Source organism: Vigna umbellata, chromosome 5 (assembly GCF_029865625.1).
Source record: "Vigna umbellata cultivar VRB3 chromosome 5, Vumbellata_1.0, whole genome shotgun sequence".
Taxonomy (NCBI): domain Eukaryota; kingdom Viridiplantae; phylum Streptophyta; class Magnoliopsida; order Fabales; family Fabaceae; genus Vigna; species Vigna umbellata.
The window spans coordinates 4,790,993-4,811,071 of NC_142169.1; the positions used below are offsets into that span (position 1 = coordinate 4,790,993).

A 20,079-nucleotide genomic window follows, 5' to 3' on the forward strand; every position below is an offset into this window, starting at 1 on the left:
TTAATATACGATACCAATCAAGAAAAAGTAATAGAATCATTTGTGGTTTAGACATTTGCAAAGAAAGCTAAGACAGATTCAGAGGATATTTCAATCAAGTTTAATGATACCATGTGAACCATGCAACTAGTGAAATCAGAAATGTGTAGTTACACCATGGAAGAGTTTGTATGTATACTAATCATTTAAACATTACAAAATATGGTCAATTTAAATTGAAGAACAGTTCAATCAAGTGTTTGAGAAAGATTCATTTAGGCATAAATCCTTACCAGTAGAAATAAAGAGCAGCAGATTTATTCCCACCAAGTGGAAGAAGAAGAAGAAGAAAATGGCTTTGCACTAGTTTGATGGACTGATAGAGTTCAACAGATGGTAGTTGTCACATTCTAATAGCATTGGATGGACTGTTTATTGGGTTAAGGTGTAGTAATTGGCATAAATGAAGGATGATGAATGACATCAAGGTCTGATATAATGCAGCATTTCTCTACAATAAAAATGGATCTAGCATGATGTAGAGTTGAAGTGTGAAGCCTAGAGGTTTTTCATCTTCACTCTTAGGTTATTCCATAATCATAACTTTCAAGACATACAAGTTTCCTATTCTGCATCTTCGCTCACTCCTTGCTTACTGTCCCAATCATCTTTGGGCAGTGGAAGCATATCATGACTATTACCTGGTCCAGGACTAAGCCTTCTCTTGTGTTCTACAAAAAAAAATTATGCAACTGTTAAAATTTGAGGAAAAACAAATCTAGAACAAGAAATGGTTCTGAAGAGAGATTACTTTTGCGAGTGATGGCTTGTCGAGTCATTGCCAAGAAATCATCCCATTTAAATTTACTAAGTTCGCGCTTCTCCTCCTCGGGAAGCTCAAAATTGGGCTCTCTCCCACACATGAAAGCAGCCCTACAGATAAATAATAAAGAGATCATGAAAACTTTACCATTACAGTGTTGAATCTTCCTCCTTTTCATGCAATCATTCAAATACTAACTACTTTGTTTGAGAATTAACAATGGTTTATGGTAGCTTGCCTGCATGCATAATGCACTTTACCAGATAGTAGAAAAGTTAATGAAAAATAGGTTTTGTCCAGAGACTGTTCTTATCTCAAACCTAACACTCTGAACAAAATAATGTGCTTAGATTCAAAGTAGCTCTGCTTTCTCTTTCAGCTACAGATTATGGTAACTACTATGATTATGAAGTGGGAAAAAAAAACATGTTAGGATATGGAAAAGGGGAGGAATAAGGAGTAGAGAGTGAAAAACACATGCTCTAACAATTGGAACAGAACCAACTAGGTATACTGTCAGGTTATCAATTACAACTGAAAAGCTTGCATATTCTCACTATGAAGCATTGAAAGGAATTAGTGATGGTAATAGTTTGTACAATTCAAGATACTACCTATCATATAAATGAGCAGCTTCTTCTTGTGATCCAACAGTCCCTAGATGGATCTGTTTCTTGTCCACCTTGATAGCGGCTTGCCACTTCATATTTTTGAAGTATACACCTCTCATTAAGCATGGTTCTTGGTTGTGCAAATTCTTTCTTCTGTGTCGCTTTCTGCGTTTAATGGGAGGTCCTGCTAAATACAGGTAAAGGATGTAACAGACAATTCATGCATAAAAAAATGCTACCCTAACAAAGTTGTTCAGATTCAAGAAAATGTTTTCTATTTCCATTTCCTGTTTTCACTAATAATTACACAAATATCACCATCTTTTCACTTTATTTTTTGCTTTCAAATATTTATCCTGGAAAGCATTGTGTTATTTTCATAATTTCTGATTTCAACACAAATCTTAGCATTGTCGTATTTTCATCATTTCCAATTCCAATTCAAAACTTTGAAATAAAGTAGTGAAAACAATGTGGCACTTTTGTAATCATGATCAAAACAAAAAATGTAAACACAAGATGTTTTCCCAAACTAGCTAGCCTGAAAATGGCTATGTTAATTTAGTATACTCACAATAAAACTAAAGTTCAACCATAAACATCTTTAAGTTCAGTTCCTTTCTTGTCATTTAATCATCGTGTACTGCATGATAGCAAGGATAATGGGTTATCCATGAAAATTGGATTCCTTGAATTAATATAGTTGATGTCACAAAAACACAGTGAGCACAAATTCCCAGGGTACATAACTGGTAGCTTTACTAGTCATGCAAACCAAATATCCAGTACATAGAGTAGTTAGAGGATTCATCATTCATTTTTTATTGCTGATTCTCATTGCTAAGAAATTTGAGTAAATGATATACAAGACTATTGCATTCCAGTAAAGATAATAATATACCCAATGTAATTAAGAAGCAATGTTGATGACCATTTAAGTATGACCAAATAAGCATATTCAGACATTCACTCAAAGAGTGTATAGAAACATTTAAACATTTATACCATAACACCAAATTAGGTATTTTTCCTCAAGATATATAATCATACTAGCAAGTGGAACAAATGTACCAGATAAGGAAATAGAACACACTTGACACATTACGAAAATAATGGAAAATTTCTTCACACTGATCATGTGTATTCTCTAACTACCAAATAGACCCTTCTCCATGTATCATCTTAAGGTTTTCAATAAAATATAGACACCGTTTGTAGATAACTTTGTTCTGTAATCAAGCTCCCACAAAGTGGTTCAATTAAGACGCTTTATGATTTTTACTACAAACCAAACTCCTTTATTACTCCTTATCTTCAAGTCATGTGGTATGAGTTTAATTATCATTATGTCAACTCTTTTTTGATGTATAATTCCACTAAGGGTTGTTAAGTTATGAAATTTAGAAATAATGATAGATAACTCAAGAAATTAATAAAGAAATCTAAAAGACCGTTGTTGTAATAGTATATTAGGAGTAAAATATTTTAGGTGTATTTAATGTGATATTAAAAATACAAATTTATCTAAGTAGATTAAAAATAGAAATCCATTCAAATTTGTTTGGAATTGAATGTGATTTGACTTTAGCTTCAATTGTTGACATTGACATTTCCCCCCCTCTTTAGATAAGTTTATTTTAAGGGTAACAATGTAATTATAAATTTAAAACCGTTTAGTTCATCTTGTGTTTCAAACAAGAAATTTGAATGGTAAAACAATTTAAAAATTCTACTTTTTTAACGGGATCCAAACTTAAGGATTGACTTCTAATTAACATTAAACTCATTCTAAATTTAATAATTACATACATATCTTAAAGGAAACATCCTTTTACTACGTAAGGTAAGTCATTATAATAAACTAAACCACAGATTAAAAGAAAACAGCAAAGAATTGGCCTGTTAAACTGACAAACCTGTGATTGGTTGAATAAGCTGTTCTTTTGATGAGCTTGAACCAGAAACATTTGATGATCCTGGCTCTTCTAGCACAGCAGTATTCTGGTTAAGATAAAACAGGTTAGTTTAAGCTTTTGGCTGTCAAGATTTAAATAACACATAAAATACCATGGAGCTAACTTTCTAATCATATCAACTTAGTAAACATCTAATTCATCAACATGTAAATGGTAATCCAAGTAAAAACTTCTTAATTCTGGCATTAAAAGATAGAGTTGTGAGGTATCAATCAAATAACCCTCCCCCACAAAATAGGATAAGACTTCATAGTAGAGGTGGTTGGTGTAGTAGATCCCTGCAAAAGCATATCAATACATGAACAATTATCCTATGAGAAATGGGAATGATTATGTTTATGAATTGGAAAGTATAGATGCTCCAATGAACATTACTGAACCAGACAAAACAAACACACCCCAATTCGTCTATTTGATATAGGACTTATTACTTACACTTTCACGCCAGCATACCATCTCATCCAATATACTACACCAACCACCTCTACTAGCATCTGTGTTCTTTTGTTTTAATAAACAGAAAAACAAAATGCAAAAGCAGGATGACATGAAAGGAAACAAAACAACTTTGAACATAAAACATGTAATGCATATCAATCTATCTGTACATCTAACAAAGACACCCCCTAAGAAGACCATTAGAAAAACACCACAAAGAAGCCAAGTGAACTAGTTAGTCACAAAGGAACTCAGGAGAAAACAATAAAGCAGTAAAAATGTCCAGAATTTCTTTCTGACTATATACACCAAATAACCACAATCTGATAACAATTCTGAAACCTTAGAAAATCTCTATTGGTTTTGAGTCCTCTAAAATTAACAGAGGTACTTTTATGATCCAGGAGAAAACCCATCAACACCAAACAAGTTATTCCAGAGAAGGGAAACTGCTGACCAGTGCAAAAACAAATGAAAACCATTTTCAGACGCAATCACTAGGAGACAACTTGAGAGCTTTTCTGAATTTGAAATATATCACTGATATTAATGTGGTTTAGAAAAGCAATGCAAGCAAAAGATTTGACCTTGGAGGGAGCAACTGACACTCAAATTGGCTTTACCCAAAAAGCCAGAATCAATGCACAAAGATGATGTGAAAAACTGAAAAGATTGGAAGATAATAAACAAGAGGCGTCAAAAAATCAATAACAAAAACCTTCTAACTTATTCACCCAGCTGGAGAACACACAGAAAGAGTATGGATGATGATCACATAATGCTCCTATGTTGAATGTCACATAATGCTGCTTAAAACTCTAAGCATCACACAAGACAGTTCTGTCTGTGTCCAGTGTAGGCATTATAACATAGAGACAACTTTTACCTAATACATAAGAACTGGGTAGAATGTGCCTCTGGTGTGCAAGTTATCACACCCATGGTAAATTATTAATTAAGCCCAATAATTACTAAGTATGAATTTTTCATATTAGGATTAGGCACGAACATTTTGGAAGATTGACAGAAGGCAAAAACTAAATCCAAATATATAAAACTTCAACAAATATTCAGACAAAAGGCAGACTTGTAAATTGTGCAGGAGTTTTAGTCTTTAAATGTACAGAGATTAAAATTAAAACATTCCAAATAAAAGGAAGATTTGAAGACAAGATGAAACGTTACTCAGGGCCTTTTTACCTTATTTAGTAAAGTCTATAAAATAAATTTAGATAGTTGGACCACCAAATTTATCCAACCAATTACCCAAAATGACTGAAAAAAGAGAAAAAAAAAAAGAGTTGTCCAACCAACCACTTAACATTGGGCATACCCATGTTGTAAAGATGAATGATAATAACCAGAGATTCAGAATGAATCATTATTCGAAAGCTGGTACTCTTGAAATCAATTTGAGTAATTCTCATTGGTTGAATTCTCCTTTAAGTAAACATGTTCAAATGAAGATAGAGAATGCATAAGTGATGCCAAACTTTCTTCCTCACCTGGATATTTAAATTGAATTTACAGCATTGTAATAACAAAATAAAGTAAAGGTTTGAATGATCTGATATGTAGCTAGTTGAAATGGACTTCAAAATAAAAGATGTCCTAAACAGATACCAAGTCAAAAAACCTGAAGTAAACTCACAGAAAAACCAAATTAAAGTTTAAAAAAAAGGTTTATATAATCATCTATCATTAGTAATGTTGTCCTTACACTGTCCAGGTTGCTTGCATCATCGGAAAGCACAGGCTGCTCACTCTTGGGTTTAGCTTGCTGGGTTGAATTTTCAAGACTAGACAAATTCTCACAGTACAGAGGGAGTGGAGTGACAAAGGAACTGTTTCCTGCAATAGAAAAAATATATTTGAAACAATGTCAGTTAAGTTTAAGACACAGTTCATAAAAGTATTCTGCAACAATTGAGATAAACATGTTTACCATACCTGAACATAGTCCCAAGAGTCTGCGCCTTCTCAAGCTCACCATATCTAATTTAAGTCTTCTTACCAAGTCATCAAATCACGGTGATTAATTTCGTATAATACCAACTTTTTCCTTCAATTCAGCCGGGGGGGTGAGCACCACAAATGGAATGTTTCAGGCAGATGAAAATGAAAGATAGACCTACAAGGAAAGACGAAAGTTCCAAGATCAGTTCCATGTTGTAAAACCAAATAATGTCATGTCAGAGATTCAAAAATTTACTATCAAGTCTACAAGAAAATAATTTTGCAGCCAATGAGTAAAAGACAAAAGGTGTCTTAGAAGATGCACATGACTATTTATGCCACAAAAAGAAATGGTCTCTTCCAAGTTCTGGGACCAAAAATAGATAAAAATGATCAGAAGTGAAAAGTAAAGAAGGGAAAACACGGGATTACACATTCAGAACTAGATCCCAACAAAACAAGGTTTAGCAAATCATCCTGCTTTGACTTTTAAGCAGTGCAGACAGTGATCCTGTGTTTCATCTAGCAAAACTTCCATAAACAAACACACAAATGCAGAGAAACATTGATCATAACACAATTCCAACCACTCAAGAACAAACTCCGTAAACAATTGCTCAAATCAGCAATCCAATTTGATCACAACAAGAAGTATCACCAACCCCTTCAAAACTGAAAGGTGAAAACTATTTTCAAAGAAAAAAAAACATTTTTTTTGAAAACAAAGTTGACAATATCCTGGTTTTTCTAAGGAAAACTCCAACAACATTATATGGAATCCAATTTTGGAAACAAAAAGCACGCACATGAGCCAAGTCTTTCTCTCTAGGTTGAAGTCAACCCCATCAACCTACCACCTTTCTTGGAAGGGGGACGGTAACAGCAAAGACAGACCCATTTGACCTCACACAAACACAAACCAAATAACACATTCAAAAGAAAATTGAAGACACCCAGAAAAGCCAAGAAGAGAAAGACCAAGTCTTTAGGCTTTTGAGCAGTCAACTCAAAATGCCCATGACCAGAAATCTCATCACACACCAAGGAGGAAAGAAAGAGGTGAAAAAAAAATAACCTCCAGAAAGACAAAAACATAAGAGACAAAAAAAATACAGAGAAAAAGGAAGGAAAAACAAGCCATTGTTGTTGGCAAATATACCTGAAAAAAAAAAGTGAAAAGGGTGGGATAAGGTGGCAGGAGAGAAGAGAAGTGGTGAGAAATCTGAAGGGAAAAGGTAAGAGAAGAGGTAGAATTATGAGAATTTTGGGGGAAGAGAAGGTGGTGAGTGTGGTATGAGATAATGTGAGTTGTGTTGTGTTGTGGCTCATGCATCTACCACCTTTTGTTTTTGTTTTTGTTTTTCTCACTCTTTCTCTCTTTCCTTCTTGTGTTGTGATGTGGGTATAAAAGAGAGAAAAGGGTGGTGGAAGGGGTGGTAAGGTAAGGTGTAATGGTATGATGGTTGTGGACAGAGAAAGTCTTTGTAGAAAGAGAAAGAGAGGGTTGAAAAAATAGAATGAGAACGTAACTAATAGCTGCTCTTCCTACTTTAATAGCGTTCAATGTCAATGTTACCCTTTAAAGAGCCAACAAATACCACTGAGGTTAGTTACGTTTGAGACATCTTCTTTCCCATATTGCCCTCCTCTCTATTACCTATCTATTTCTATAATTGTACAATAATTCACTGTGTTTGTTTGTACTATAGCGGCTGTTTTTCTGGTGTTTTTTGCGGACTTCACTCCACCTTTCTATTCTCACCCATTAACACTCATATTTCAGTCAATCATCATCAAGATGTACACTTAGAAAATTCAACATTTTCTATTTCTAAATATCATTTCAACTTTTATACTAATCTATCTCCACAAAATTTTCAATTCATCGTACAAGTCTTGGCATTAATTATAAAAGAAACTTCTTTTTTTTCCGTTTTATTTCATTACTAAATTTTAGTTTATATAAAAATATCAATAAAACAAAACACTGAAGAAACATTATTGTGCGTTCTTTATGTAATACAAAAATAAGATATATAATTGTATATTATTATAATATTAAAGAAATACACATATTCAATATAGATTAATATATATAACAAAGTAAAAAAAATACATGTGCTTTATTTAATATTTTATTATATTATTATTAGTATTTTTTTTAAAATCTTATGTATTTCCAATCTACTTTTGAAATATAAAAAATATTTCTATACATAAATTTCAATGAATAGGTATAATCTCACTTTAACCGTATAAAACTACTAAAATAAAATATTACATATATGATAATAGAATCAGTAGATGAAAACAAACATATAAAAGATAAGATCTACACTTGTAGAATCAACTGTTGTTTCATCCTCATCTCTCGCTGAAATGACTGAAAAGATGATTTTTCTAAGTTCACACCATTTAAGTGATCATCGCAAAAAAAAACAACACATAGACAAACAACACACAAGCAAAGGTAATCTAGATATAAAAACAAGCAATAAAATACATTAACATATCATGCATCACACATAATGCATATATAACAACACTTGAAACCACACCCAGGAATTCCACCTTGGAACTTATTTCACAACTTTGAAACCATATACATATCCATTCACTTTTACATTGCATACCAACATATAAAATTGATGATAACATTGTTTAGGATCATAAAAGAACAATGAAAAACATAGATCATATGAATACAAGTGAATTTGGTTTAGATTAGTCAAATTTTCACTTTACTAGTAGAAATAATCTATTAGATTGATAATATAATCTATTAAGGCAAGCCACAATTCATATAAAGCAAAACAGGGCAAAATTGCCTATTTTAATCTATTATGTTACTAACATAATTGATTAGACTAAAGTGTTTGTTTTAATCTATGATGTTAGTGTCATAATCGATTAAAACCAGAAACTATGGCCAAATCAATTATTATGACTTTGAACACTTGTCCCACAACTTTAATTGGTTCCTAGGACCTTCTAAACACTAAGAAACACCTAAAAACACCACTATAACTCCAAATTGCTACTCCAAACCCAAAATCACCCCTCTAAGCTACCCCAAAACCAATTCTACACTTTCCAATACCCATATCAGTCCACCAACTGCATAACAAAGTCTAAATACATTTGCTAACACACCTCAACACCTCATATTACTCTCAGCTCTTCTGTTTCAAGTTCTCACTATGTAAAACCTCAAAATTTGACTAAAAACACCTAAGAACTCACCCTAAGATGACCCTAACAGTTCTACACCAAATATTTCTCATTTGAAAGCCTAGACAAGTCATAATAGATCTAATAACAGACCTCTAACTTCCCAAAACAATTTACACTCATTGCTTCAAAATCTCACACTCAAAACCTCTCTTTTACACTAAAAACACTTCTCAAAACCATTCTAATGAACTACCACTTTGTTCGATATCAGTTTTCACTAAAAGAACACTTCTAACAAGTCTCAAATAACCATATGGTTTAATGTCTCGGTAGGTCCCTATTTTCGTCCGAAATCTCAAATAGGTCCCTTTCTTTTTTGGCATCTCAATTGGGTCCTTATTTTTGTAAAATTGAATCAAATAGGGGTTTTCCGTCAAATTGAGAAGACGTCGTTAAGAAGGGTGTTACGTGGCATGATGACAATGTCTTTTTAAATGATGTGGCATTAAAAACGTGTCTCAATTGTATTTATTTTATTTTTGAATTAAAAAATGAAGGTTATAGGGTAGAAATATAATATAAGTAAGGGCAAAGTTGGGAAATCAAATTAAATTAAGTATCCAATGGGGGCTTGCCAGGTGGAAGCCCCTTTCTCACCCAAATTAGGGTTTTAGAATTGGGATTTGGAAGGCTTGCTTCTGCCTCCTCTACCTGCGCCGCGAAGTGTGCTGCTGCCAATTGCCATGGAGATCTCTTTGCGCGAGAGAAAAATTTCTCCTGTGGTTGCGTTTTTATTTTTGCAAGTGCTTCACGATTCTAATTATCTCTCGCGATGATGGTGGAAAACGAAGGGAATCACGTTCCTGAGTTTCGCCTCTTGAGTCTCAATCGTGCTTGCGCGACTAGGGTTCGTTGATTTGGGGATTTTTTCTGCGTTTTAGGGTTCCTCTATCGTTTCTGGTTTTTATGCGTTTCAGGTTGAGAAGACAGTGGAGATCGAATCACGATTACTGGCGGCCTAGGAGTAGCTCGCGAAGAGGCGCTGATGTGTTTAGGTGGTCTCTGCGGCGACATTGACGAGGTGGTCCGGTGAAGATGCTTCACAGTGGCGATTGATTTGGAAATTTTCGCAGATTCAACTTTTTTTTGTCAATTTTGCATTAGTTCACATACATTTTTTTTCTGATTTTTGATTTGGGAATTTTCGCAGGTTCTGATTTTGTCTCGCAGTGGTGAAAATGTTGGACGAACTCGCGATTGGGTTCCTGCAATTTGCAGTTCTGTCTACAGTGGCTGCCATGGAAGCGTGATTTGGTTATCGGAGAAGATGAAGGATGACATTCCAGGAGTAATGTTTGGTGCTGGCAGTGCTTTTGGACCTTTCGATGTATTCTATGAAATGAGATTACCACTTTGCCCTTATTTAAATTTTATTTTCCCTCTTTGCACTCCATTTTTTAATTCAAAAATTAAAAAAATACACTTCACACATTTTTAATGCCACATCATTTAAAAAGACATTGTCAGCATGTCACGTAACATCCTCCTTAATGACTTCTTCTCAATTTGACGGAAAGTCCCTGATTGCATCAATTTTACAAAAACAAAAACCCAATTGAAACGTCCAAAAAAAAAAAAGATCTATTTAAAATTCTAGACAAAAATATCGACCAAAAAATTAAACCTAACCATATCAGTTTTCAATTCATCGTAAGTCTTGGCATTAAATACAAAGGAAAGTTTTTTTTTTTTTCTGTTTTATTTCATTACTAAATTTTAGTTTATATAAAAATATCAATAAAACAAAACAGTGAAGAAACATTATTGTGCGTTCTTTATGTAATACAAAAGTAAGATATATAATTGTATATTATTATAATATTAAAGAAATACACATATTCAATATAGATTAATATATATATATATATATATATATATATATATATATATATATAAATATCATTTAAAAAGACATTGTCAGCATGTCACGTAACACTCTCCTTAATGACTTCTTCTCAATTTGACGGAAAGTCCCTGATTGCATCAATTTTACAAAAACAAGAACCCAATTGAAACGTCCAAAAAGAAATAGATCTATTTAAAATTCTAGACAAAAATATCGACCGAAAAATTAAACCTAACCATATCAATTTTCAATTCATCGTAAGTCTTGGCATTAATTACAAAGGAAAGTTTTTTTTTTTTTTTCTGTTTTATTTCATTACTAAATTTTAGTTTATATAAAAATATCAATAAAACAAAACAGTGAAGAAACATTATTGTGCGTTCTTTATGTAATACAAAAGTAAGATATATAATTGTATATTATTATAATATTAAAGAAATACACATATTCAATATAGATTAATATATATATATATATATATATATATATATATATATATATAACAAAGTAAAAAAAAATACATGTGCTTTATTTAATATTTTATTATATTATTATTAGTATCTTTTTTAAATCCTATGTATTTTCAATCTATTTTTGAAATATAAAAATTATTTCTATACATAAATTTCAATGAATATCTTAAGCAAAATTATTTTAGTTACTATTTTTAGATAAAAAAAGTGTTTTTAGTTGTTTTTATTATATGATAATATCCCATTCAATTTTGTTAATATCCTATATAAAAATTTACAATATTTAATGAATTATTTGAGTATGACTGATTTTAAATTTTTTGTTGATGTGTTTGTTAAAAAGTTTGCTACTGGAAGAAATAAATTTAACAAATTTCACAAAATATGTCTGGATTAGGTAGTTAAAAAAATCAGATAAATATTACGTATTATATATATATATATATATATATATATATATATATATATATATATATTAATAATAAAAAGTTGAAACTAAGTTTTCTATTAACAAAAATTCATTTTATAAATATTTTCATCTCTAAACTTCTATCTTTAATTCTCCCTAAATATTTGACTTCATCCTTCATCTATTTCAATATCATAGTATGTCAGAGTAAGTTCATCTTATAGTCTTTTTTGAGTCTTTTAAGAAATTTGTTGCATGTGTGATCTTTGGACTTGTAAGTAGTATAGGGTTCAAGGTGAATCTTTGTTCAATTAGAATAATAAGGATGTGTTATGACCTTTGATCAAAGTTTTCTATATGTAGGTAGAGCAGCTTATGTGAAGTAGAGTTGACAGGGAGCATCATTTGAGTCTAAAATAGGTAAGGGAAGTTATATATTTAAAAGTTTTTTTGTAATCCAATGAACGAAATATGTGTTATGGTTTTGATTGATTTATAGATGTGTTTTTTTGAAATATTTAATTTGAAATGTGAAGCATCTGATGTGTATCTGAAATTGGAGTGGTAACAATTGATGAATGAGAGGAATTGTTTGGTTTAAGGGATTATGTGATGTTTGGTTGATTTAATAGTGTTACTAAAGTTGCATAAGTGAAATTGTGATTTGTTGGTGCTTATCTCAATGAATGATAAATGGGTCATCATTGGTTTCGAGTGATATATTTGACAAGTTGAATTTGTCTATAAATTGTGAATATAAAAAGAAAACATCATTTGAAACCTAAAGGAGTACGTTTCACTTGAGTTGTTATATATTTGATGTGTGAAGTCTTGTTTGATTAAAGTTTAATTATGAACTGATATATTGCGATGAAGTGGTTTGGTATTGAACTTACAGTGATAAATATGTAATATGTTTACTGTTGTAAGATTTGTTTAAAGATAAGTGAGTTTGATTCAATTGGTATCAGAAAGTGTGCGTTGTTCTTGTAGAACCTAGGTTGGATTGTTGATGGAAACACCTCTACGAGACCTTTGATTGATTAAATTTGGTACTTCTTAAGCTAAAATATAGTTATATTATAAATTTATGAATTTTATTAACTAGGGAATAATTTAAGAAAAGTCAAATTACTCAATTAAAACTTAATAAAAGAAGTTTAAGTTCTGGTGCAACGTTAGGTGCCACTATAGTGTCATTGGGTGCCCCATTAGATAGTGGTCATTAACTTGGCTAGTGTTGGGTGGGACTTTAGTATCATTGGATGCAACAAAGTCGGTGAATTCACTCAATTAGTCGGTCTAAGGGCATCATCTTTGGAAAAATTGGGATTCTTACTTCATTAATCTTTGAATCAAGCTAAAATTTTGACTATCGTCCTAGACACATAATTCTTCACTTGGACCATTGGGATCTTTGTTTTGAGGTGTGTGGTTAATGTAAATATTGTATGTGAAAATTGAGCTAATCAATAGAAAATAAATTATGTATTAGTAATGTTTCAATTGAATAAAATGATACGTGATGAGTTTGGATAGAATTAGGAAACATATCTATAACATGGTGTGATAATTTAAGATTTTATGAGAATGTGATGTATGAACGAGGTGAGAATGTTGTATGTGCTTACAAGTAGTTGTTTTTTTACTTTGGTTTGATGAGTGAGTTGGGATGATAATGTAGTAGTTTTTGCAATAGAAACTCTATTGTTGATTGTTTTATGAAGTGTATTGATGAAATGACTTAGATTATACTATCCGAACTCTAAGAAGCATTAGACTCATATAGAGTAAAAAACTTAGAATAAGAGTTAAAAGAGGTCATCATAGATAACTTTGATTTCATAGCTAAAATTTACCAAGTCCAAGAAAGATAAGAATGAGTATAATATACGTATAATCTTAGAGTCTAATAATATATGAAGTCCTCAACAAATATGTTATGATGTTTTTGGAAGAATGTGTATGTGATCCTATTATATTTAATAAATAGATAAGTTATTCTTTGATAAAAAAGAGATGAGTATGATTGTAATTATATGATAGACTATTTATTATGGCCATAATGTTTAAGTTTATATATGTATGATGTTTTAGTCTGATAAGTATGAAAAACTATAAGCTGTAACACGAGACTGTGATTGTTTGAGGTATTACTTGATATGCTTTTCAATATTTTTTTTTACTATCAAACCCAAATATTATATATCAGTCTGTCATCGAAATTTGCGTTTTAATTCGTAATATAATGTACAAAGAAGAACAAAATACCTGTTAAATGGTAATATTTTATTGTGTTAAAAAATTGAAACACTGAAAATTAAATGAAGAATTTCTTTTATGTCTTAATTCTAAAAGAAAAATAGAACATAGTTTCTTTTTTAAAAAATAATAATTTATTCGTTAGAACTAATTAAAATTTATTTTATTTTACAACATATTATTAATTAATATTAAAATGTTTGGCTTAAATGAAATAATACAAGCTTCAAAAATCCTAGAATAATTCCCTTAATTTTTTATATCATAAAGATAATTTATATGTAAAGAGTTGGTTTTCATGTGCTTACTTATGAATTAAGCTAAGAGTTAATTCAGCTTGATTCATTTAAAAAGTTTGTAATTTGAGATTAATAAGTTATGTAGGTTGAGTAATTTAAATATATTTTGTTCTCTCAAATAATTTTATATATTTGTTGTAGTATAATAAATGTGTATTAATTTAACTCGGAGTCATATTTAATCAAAATATTTATTTATTTTATCAAACATTATATTATAAATATGGTAAATGAAAATCAAAATATCAATTTATATAGTTAGACAAGTAAATAAATTAAATATCTAAAATCATTTAAATATTATTAAATAATATTTTAACATTTAGAAAAATCAAATTATTAATTTATACAACTAAAACTATAATAAAGAAGTAATGAAAAAAAAAAGTGATAAAGGTTGGTGGTGTATTATTAACCCATTTAACTTGCAAGTAAGTTGGATTCTATTTGAACCCATTTAAGTTGCTATATTTCTCACATCGTTTTCATGTTAGAATTTAGTATTTTTGAGTTAATAGAATATTGAACCAAAATAAAAATTCCATCTTTTCATGTTAGAATTTGGTTTGATAAAAAAAATTATGTTAAACTTTAATTTCCAAAAAAACATATATAAAATGTGTAACATCCCAATTTAGTAATATAAAATTATTAAAATGAAACATTACATTGATAAGGAAATAACAGAACTATAATTTTATGAAGAATTAAATTCTTCACCTGAAGACCGAAATACTCATATATTGTTGTTTTACCAACAACCTTCCGATGAGCCAACTAAAAAAGTTGTATCCCTAAGCTCACACCATTCAGGTGATCATCGCAAAAGAGAAACAAACACACAAAGACAAGCCACAGAAAAGCAAAGGTAAGCTAGAGTAATTTAATTGATTACACTAATCATGCAAATTAAACAAATACATAAGCATGTGTCAACCAAGCATTTCAAGCATACAATGACCGACCATACATTACAGGCAATGACCGAACACTTGACTTGACCATCTAAATTGTATGAATATGTAGCTTGAGGCCGTTTGTGCACCTGGTGATGTAGTAACTGGAAAACCATCAGCTGCCACCCGGGGTTAATCCGTTATAACTCACCTAAGACCCTATAGGCTAGGACCTCCTGACATTCTCACACAATGCATTACCCATGTCTACTTGATAATTGGTAATCATCATAATTTCAGGATGACCGTCGTGGATTTCGCTGTCCATATTCATACTTTACCACCACCTTAATAATAAATCACTAAGACATTCCTCCTTGGAATTCTCTTTCACATCCTTTCAATTATCATACCATACTTTCATTTTGACACCATTATGATAATGCATACATAAGTCATCAAAGCAATTGGAACAATTAATTAAAATAGCACACTAGAATAAATATAAATATAGGCCGAACAGAAATCACCAACATATATGAACAAGACCGAACACCCTGTGAATGTTGGAGACCGAACGATCTATCACTACCTAAAGAACAAGACCAGACAATCAATAATAGGCACAATTGAAGAGAGGGCCGAGCATAATTAATGACCGACAACTAGAGGATTCCGAGTACCACAACATGACCAAATACTACCACTAGGCCAAGTACTAAGTTTAGACCGAACGCTTATGGCTTAGGCCGAACACCTATAGCTTAGGTCGAACACTTAGAGTTGATACCGAATACTAATATAAGACTGATTTCTAAAATATCACTGAATGGTCATTAACAGGTAAGGCCCATATAAGGGCGAACACAGTTAAGACTGAATACAAGTACGAGACCGAACACTAGTACAAGACCGAGCGCTACTAAGAAACCGAATGGTAGTACAAGACCGAGCGCTACTAAGAGACCGAGTGATAGTACAAGACCGAACGCTACTAAGAGACCGAGTGGTACTAAGAGACCGAGTGTTAGTACAAGACCGAGCACTACAACATCACCGAACGCTAGTAAGACCTAACGCTAGTGAGACCGAATGTTAGTGTATGACCGAACACTAGAGCGAGACCGAATGCTAGTAAGACCGAACATTTATACAGATCTGAGTACGACTAATAACGAATGCTAATATCAAACCGAATACTGCCCAGGCCGAAAATGAACTGTTAACATGTCACACAAACAATGTCGAACACCCAAACATTCAATTTTCACCCACATGCAAGACCATCAAACAACGTTTTCATACATCATCAACCAAACAATTAAATTAACTAGCTTCCTTTACCTCTTAACCGAACGGGAATCTTCTACCCTTCCAAAAATTTGCTCACACTTCTAGAAAATCCCAAGAACACTTATAGCTCACTGATTGATGAGGATAGACCACCAAAAGACTAGAAATGTGATCAGAAATGGGAAGAGGAAGTTGATGAACACATGCAACCAGAAACTTGGCTTGCATGTGTCAAAAAGTTTTGGAATCTCACAAGAGCTCAAGAAATCGAGACTTATCAGCTCTAAACAAGACTTTGATCGATGAAAAATGATGTTTTTGACTCCAAGACTACTTAAGCTCGGTCTGATTGAAAATCAGAGAAAGTAAGATGAGAGATTTTTAGAGAAAAGAAGGAAAAAAGAAGAGAGAGAGAAATTTGAAGAAAAATAGTTGTATCAAAAAATGAGACAAACATTTCAAACTTTTCTTTATATAATTATATTATTTTAATATAAATCATTCGGTGTCATTATTCCCACACACATGTTCACTCCAAAATTTGAAAGTTCTCGGTTCTTACAAAATGTTCTTAATAATATTTTTTACGACCTAATCTATTTCAATTATAATAATTTCCAAGATCCATGGTGATTGAAAATCATGATTTTCAAATGTAAGTAAATTCTTTAGTATCAAACATCTGCTAAGAGTTTAATTCACTGGATATTGAAAAAACTAACATGATGTTTAAAGCAAAGTTGATATTTTAATAAGAAAAGAATAATAACTACTTTATAATTAACTAGAAACGCTATCACGCATGATTTTTTAAATATTTATAAATTATTTAAATTTTAAAAGAAGTAATTAAAAGAATAAAATTGAAAAAACAATATATATATATATATATATATATATATATGTATATATATATAATTATAAATATAGTTATTGATAAAATAAATTTTAGTGTAATGAGTAATTATTTAAATTTAAAAATAATTACTAAAATTATAAAAGTGTAAATGTTTTTATAAAGAATAATGATTTTAATTAAAATAATAATACTGAAAAATAGCATTTTATTATGAATAATTATTTAAATTCAAAAATAATAATAAAGAAGATAAAATTTAAGAAAAGACAAAAAAGAATATCATATATATATATATATATATATATATATATATATATATATATATATATATAATATTAATCAAACCAAAGTATTTATAAGTTGTCATAGGCGGGGATCACTAGGACTACAACTCTAACTGAGTTATTTAACATTTTTTTTAATTAATCAAGACAACGTGACAAATTACTCACAGCATGAATTCATATGAATAATATTTTATTATTACTTTTATTTTTATTATTATGTCTTTGTGAGAAATGTCCACAACATTTCTCTTAATCACTGCCTGTATATTTGATTTCTTAAAACGAAACAAACAAAATGGACGTGATATTTTAACTCTTTTCCAAATGAAAAATATTCAATTGGAAACTAATAAATTAACATTTTAGTTATATACTTTTATAATTTTATCTTAAAATATTAATAAATAATATTATAATATTAAAGTAATTTATAAAATAATTAATATTTTATTTTTATATAAGTGAGAAGAGAAGTTTCATATGGTTAGGAACTTCGATGTTTATTTTTTTATGTTATAAAATGAGCATAGTATTTGCTTAGGAAGATATCTGAAAATATTTTTCTTTTTTTTATTGCTTTAGTGTTTGAGAAAAAAATTTAAGAGAGGAAATTATTTTTTTAAGGAAGGTTTTATTTGTAGTTGTTTTTCCTATTTGCAAAAGAGATCATTATTATTTTTTGCTTGGAGTTAGAAAGAAGGATGTTGTAACTTTTTTTTATAATAAAATTACATCATTGACTATTATTTGTTTTATTCTTTTCATTTTTTTTCTTTTATTTTAGTTGAATATTTGTATTGTTACTCTAGTAGCCATGATTGATATTTGAGCTAAGTTAAATTGTTCTCTCTAATTATATTTTTTTTATTGCGATAAGAATAGTGTTGTATAATCCTTTCCCCAAAAAATTGTTTTCAACTTTTATAAATATATATATATATATATATATATATATATATATGTATATATATATATATATATATGTATATATATATATATATATATATGTATATATATATATATATATATATGTATATATATATATATATGTATATATATGTATACATATATATATATATATGTATATATATATATATATATATATATATATATATATATATATTCGGTCCTTTCAAATTTTGATTTTCTCAAAATATTTTTTAAGATTTACTACTTTTTTGTGATTATAGTTAGTTTGATATTTCAGATTAGAAAAGAAATTATTCTCATTAGTTAGTGTATATAATGTGGTAATGTGAAAATATATGTCTAGGAAAGTTCTTACTAGTGTTTATCAATTAGCCACCCACCTTTCTTTATTGGGAATTTATCTGATGTACTAGTTTACAATCTACCTTCATTGTTATAGTATATAGTGATAATATTTATAGTTAGAAATGCATAAGTTAATTTTTAAGTCATGACAAAAAAATATGAAATTGAGAATTTCAATGGCTCATTGTGGAAACTAAAGATGAAAATGTTAAGACAAAATCGTTTAAAGAAAATAAATTATCTAACATTTGAAGTTTCAAAGTTTACCAAACAATATTTAACGAAATATCATTTAGAGACATATAACGTTTGGACCTTATGCACATCAAAACATTCTTGTTAAACACTCATAAAACAGACCATGACGTCTCAAGTATAGAAGAGTTAAACAACATTTGTCAGAAACATGTCTATTGAAAGAATCCATAAACGCTATATCTTAACAACTATTATTACTTGAAAAAGCTCAGACCTACACTAAATACTTATACAAAACATGCTTCAATATCATATCAACGCATAAATCATTAAATGCATCTACATATTGTACCTTGTCTACTTTGCTTCTTGTTTTTCTCTTTATATGTGTAGATATTGACAATACCAAGATATACTCAAAAGCATTGCACAAGGATCAGAAAGACGTTGTGAGATAGGAAGACATTCCTGGAATATTTCCTAAAGATTTATGTCCTACCTTAGTCGTACAAGCTTTAACTATGAAAGCAATGCTACTCTTTCCAAGGTGAAGAAAAGTACATATATTCGTACAATAAACCAACTACTCTTAACAAAGTCAACTATCTCTGAATAAAAATTACCTCTCAAAGAAAATTATAAAATGAGGACTCGCACAAAAGAATATAAGAACTTTCGCTATCATTGTAATGTTACATTGTTATTTTCTCATAAGCTTACATTGTCTAAGTCTGTTCATAGAACAAAAAGAAAGAACTTCACAATTTCTCATATTTCTTTCTATTGCATTTATCCTCTCAGTGAGAGTTACCAGAATTTGTACTTGTAAACCAACACTAATTGTGTTTGTGAGTTCTGAAGAGAATTAAAACACTTGTATTGTTTAGCTCAAGAGAGTTAAAATTACTAGATAGTTGTTTAGGGTTGATACTAAAAGTGGTTAGAATACTTGGATACGAATACTT

At 30.1% G+C, this 20,079-nt stretch overlaps 1 protein-coding gene across 1 annotated transcript; it reads right to left on the bottom strand.

The window, feature by feature from the left end:
* Nucleotides 1–149: 149 nt before the first annotated feature.
* On the bottom strand, nt 150–7,289 carry LOC124826629 (ethylene-responsive transcription factor-like protein At4g13040). Its single transcript, XM_047299515.2, has 7 exons — nt 6,943–7,289; nt 5,778–5,958; nt 5,548–5,678; nt 3,330–3,414; nt 1,417–1,600; nt 791–912; nt 150–710 (listed from the first exon to the last, which is right to left on the bottom strand). Exons 2-7 carry the CDS (start codon nt 5,818–5,820, stop codon nt 604–606), a joined length of 672 nt encoding a protein of 223 aa, XP_047155471.1. The 5' UTR covers nt 5,821–5,958; nt 6,943–7,289; the 3' UTR covers nt 150–603.
* Between the last annotated feature and the right edge of the window lie 12,790 nt (nt 7,290–20,079).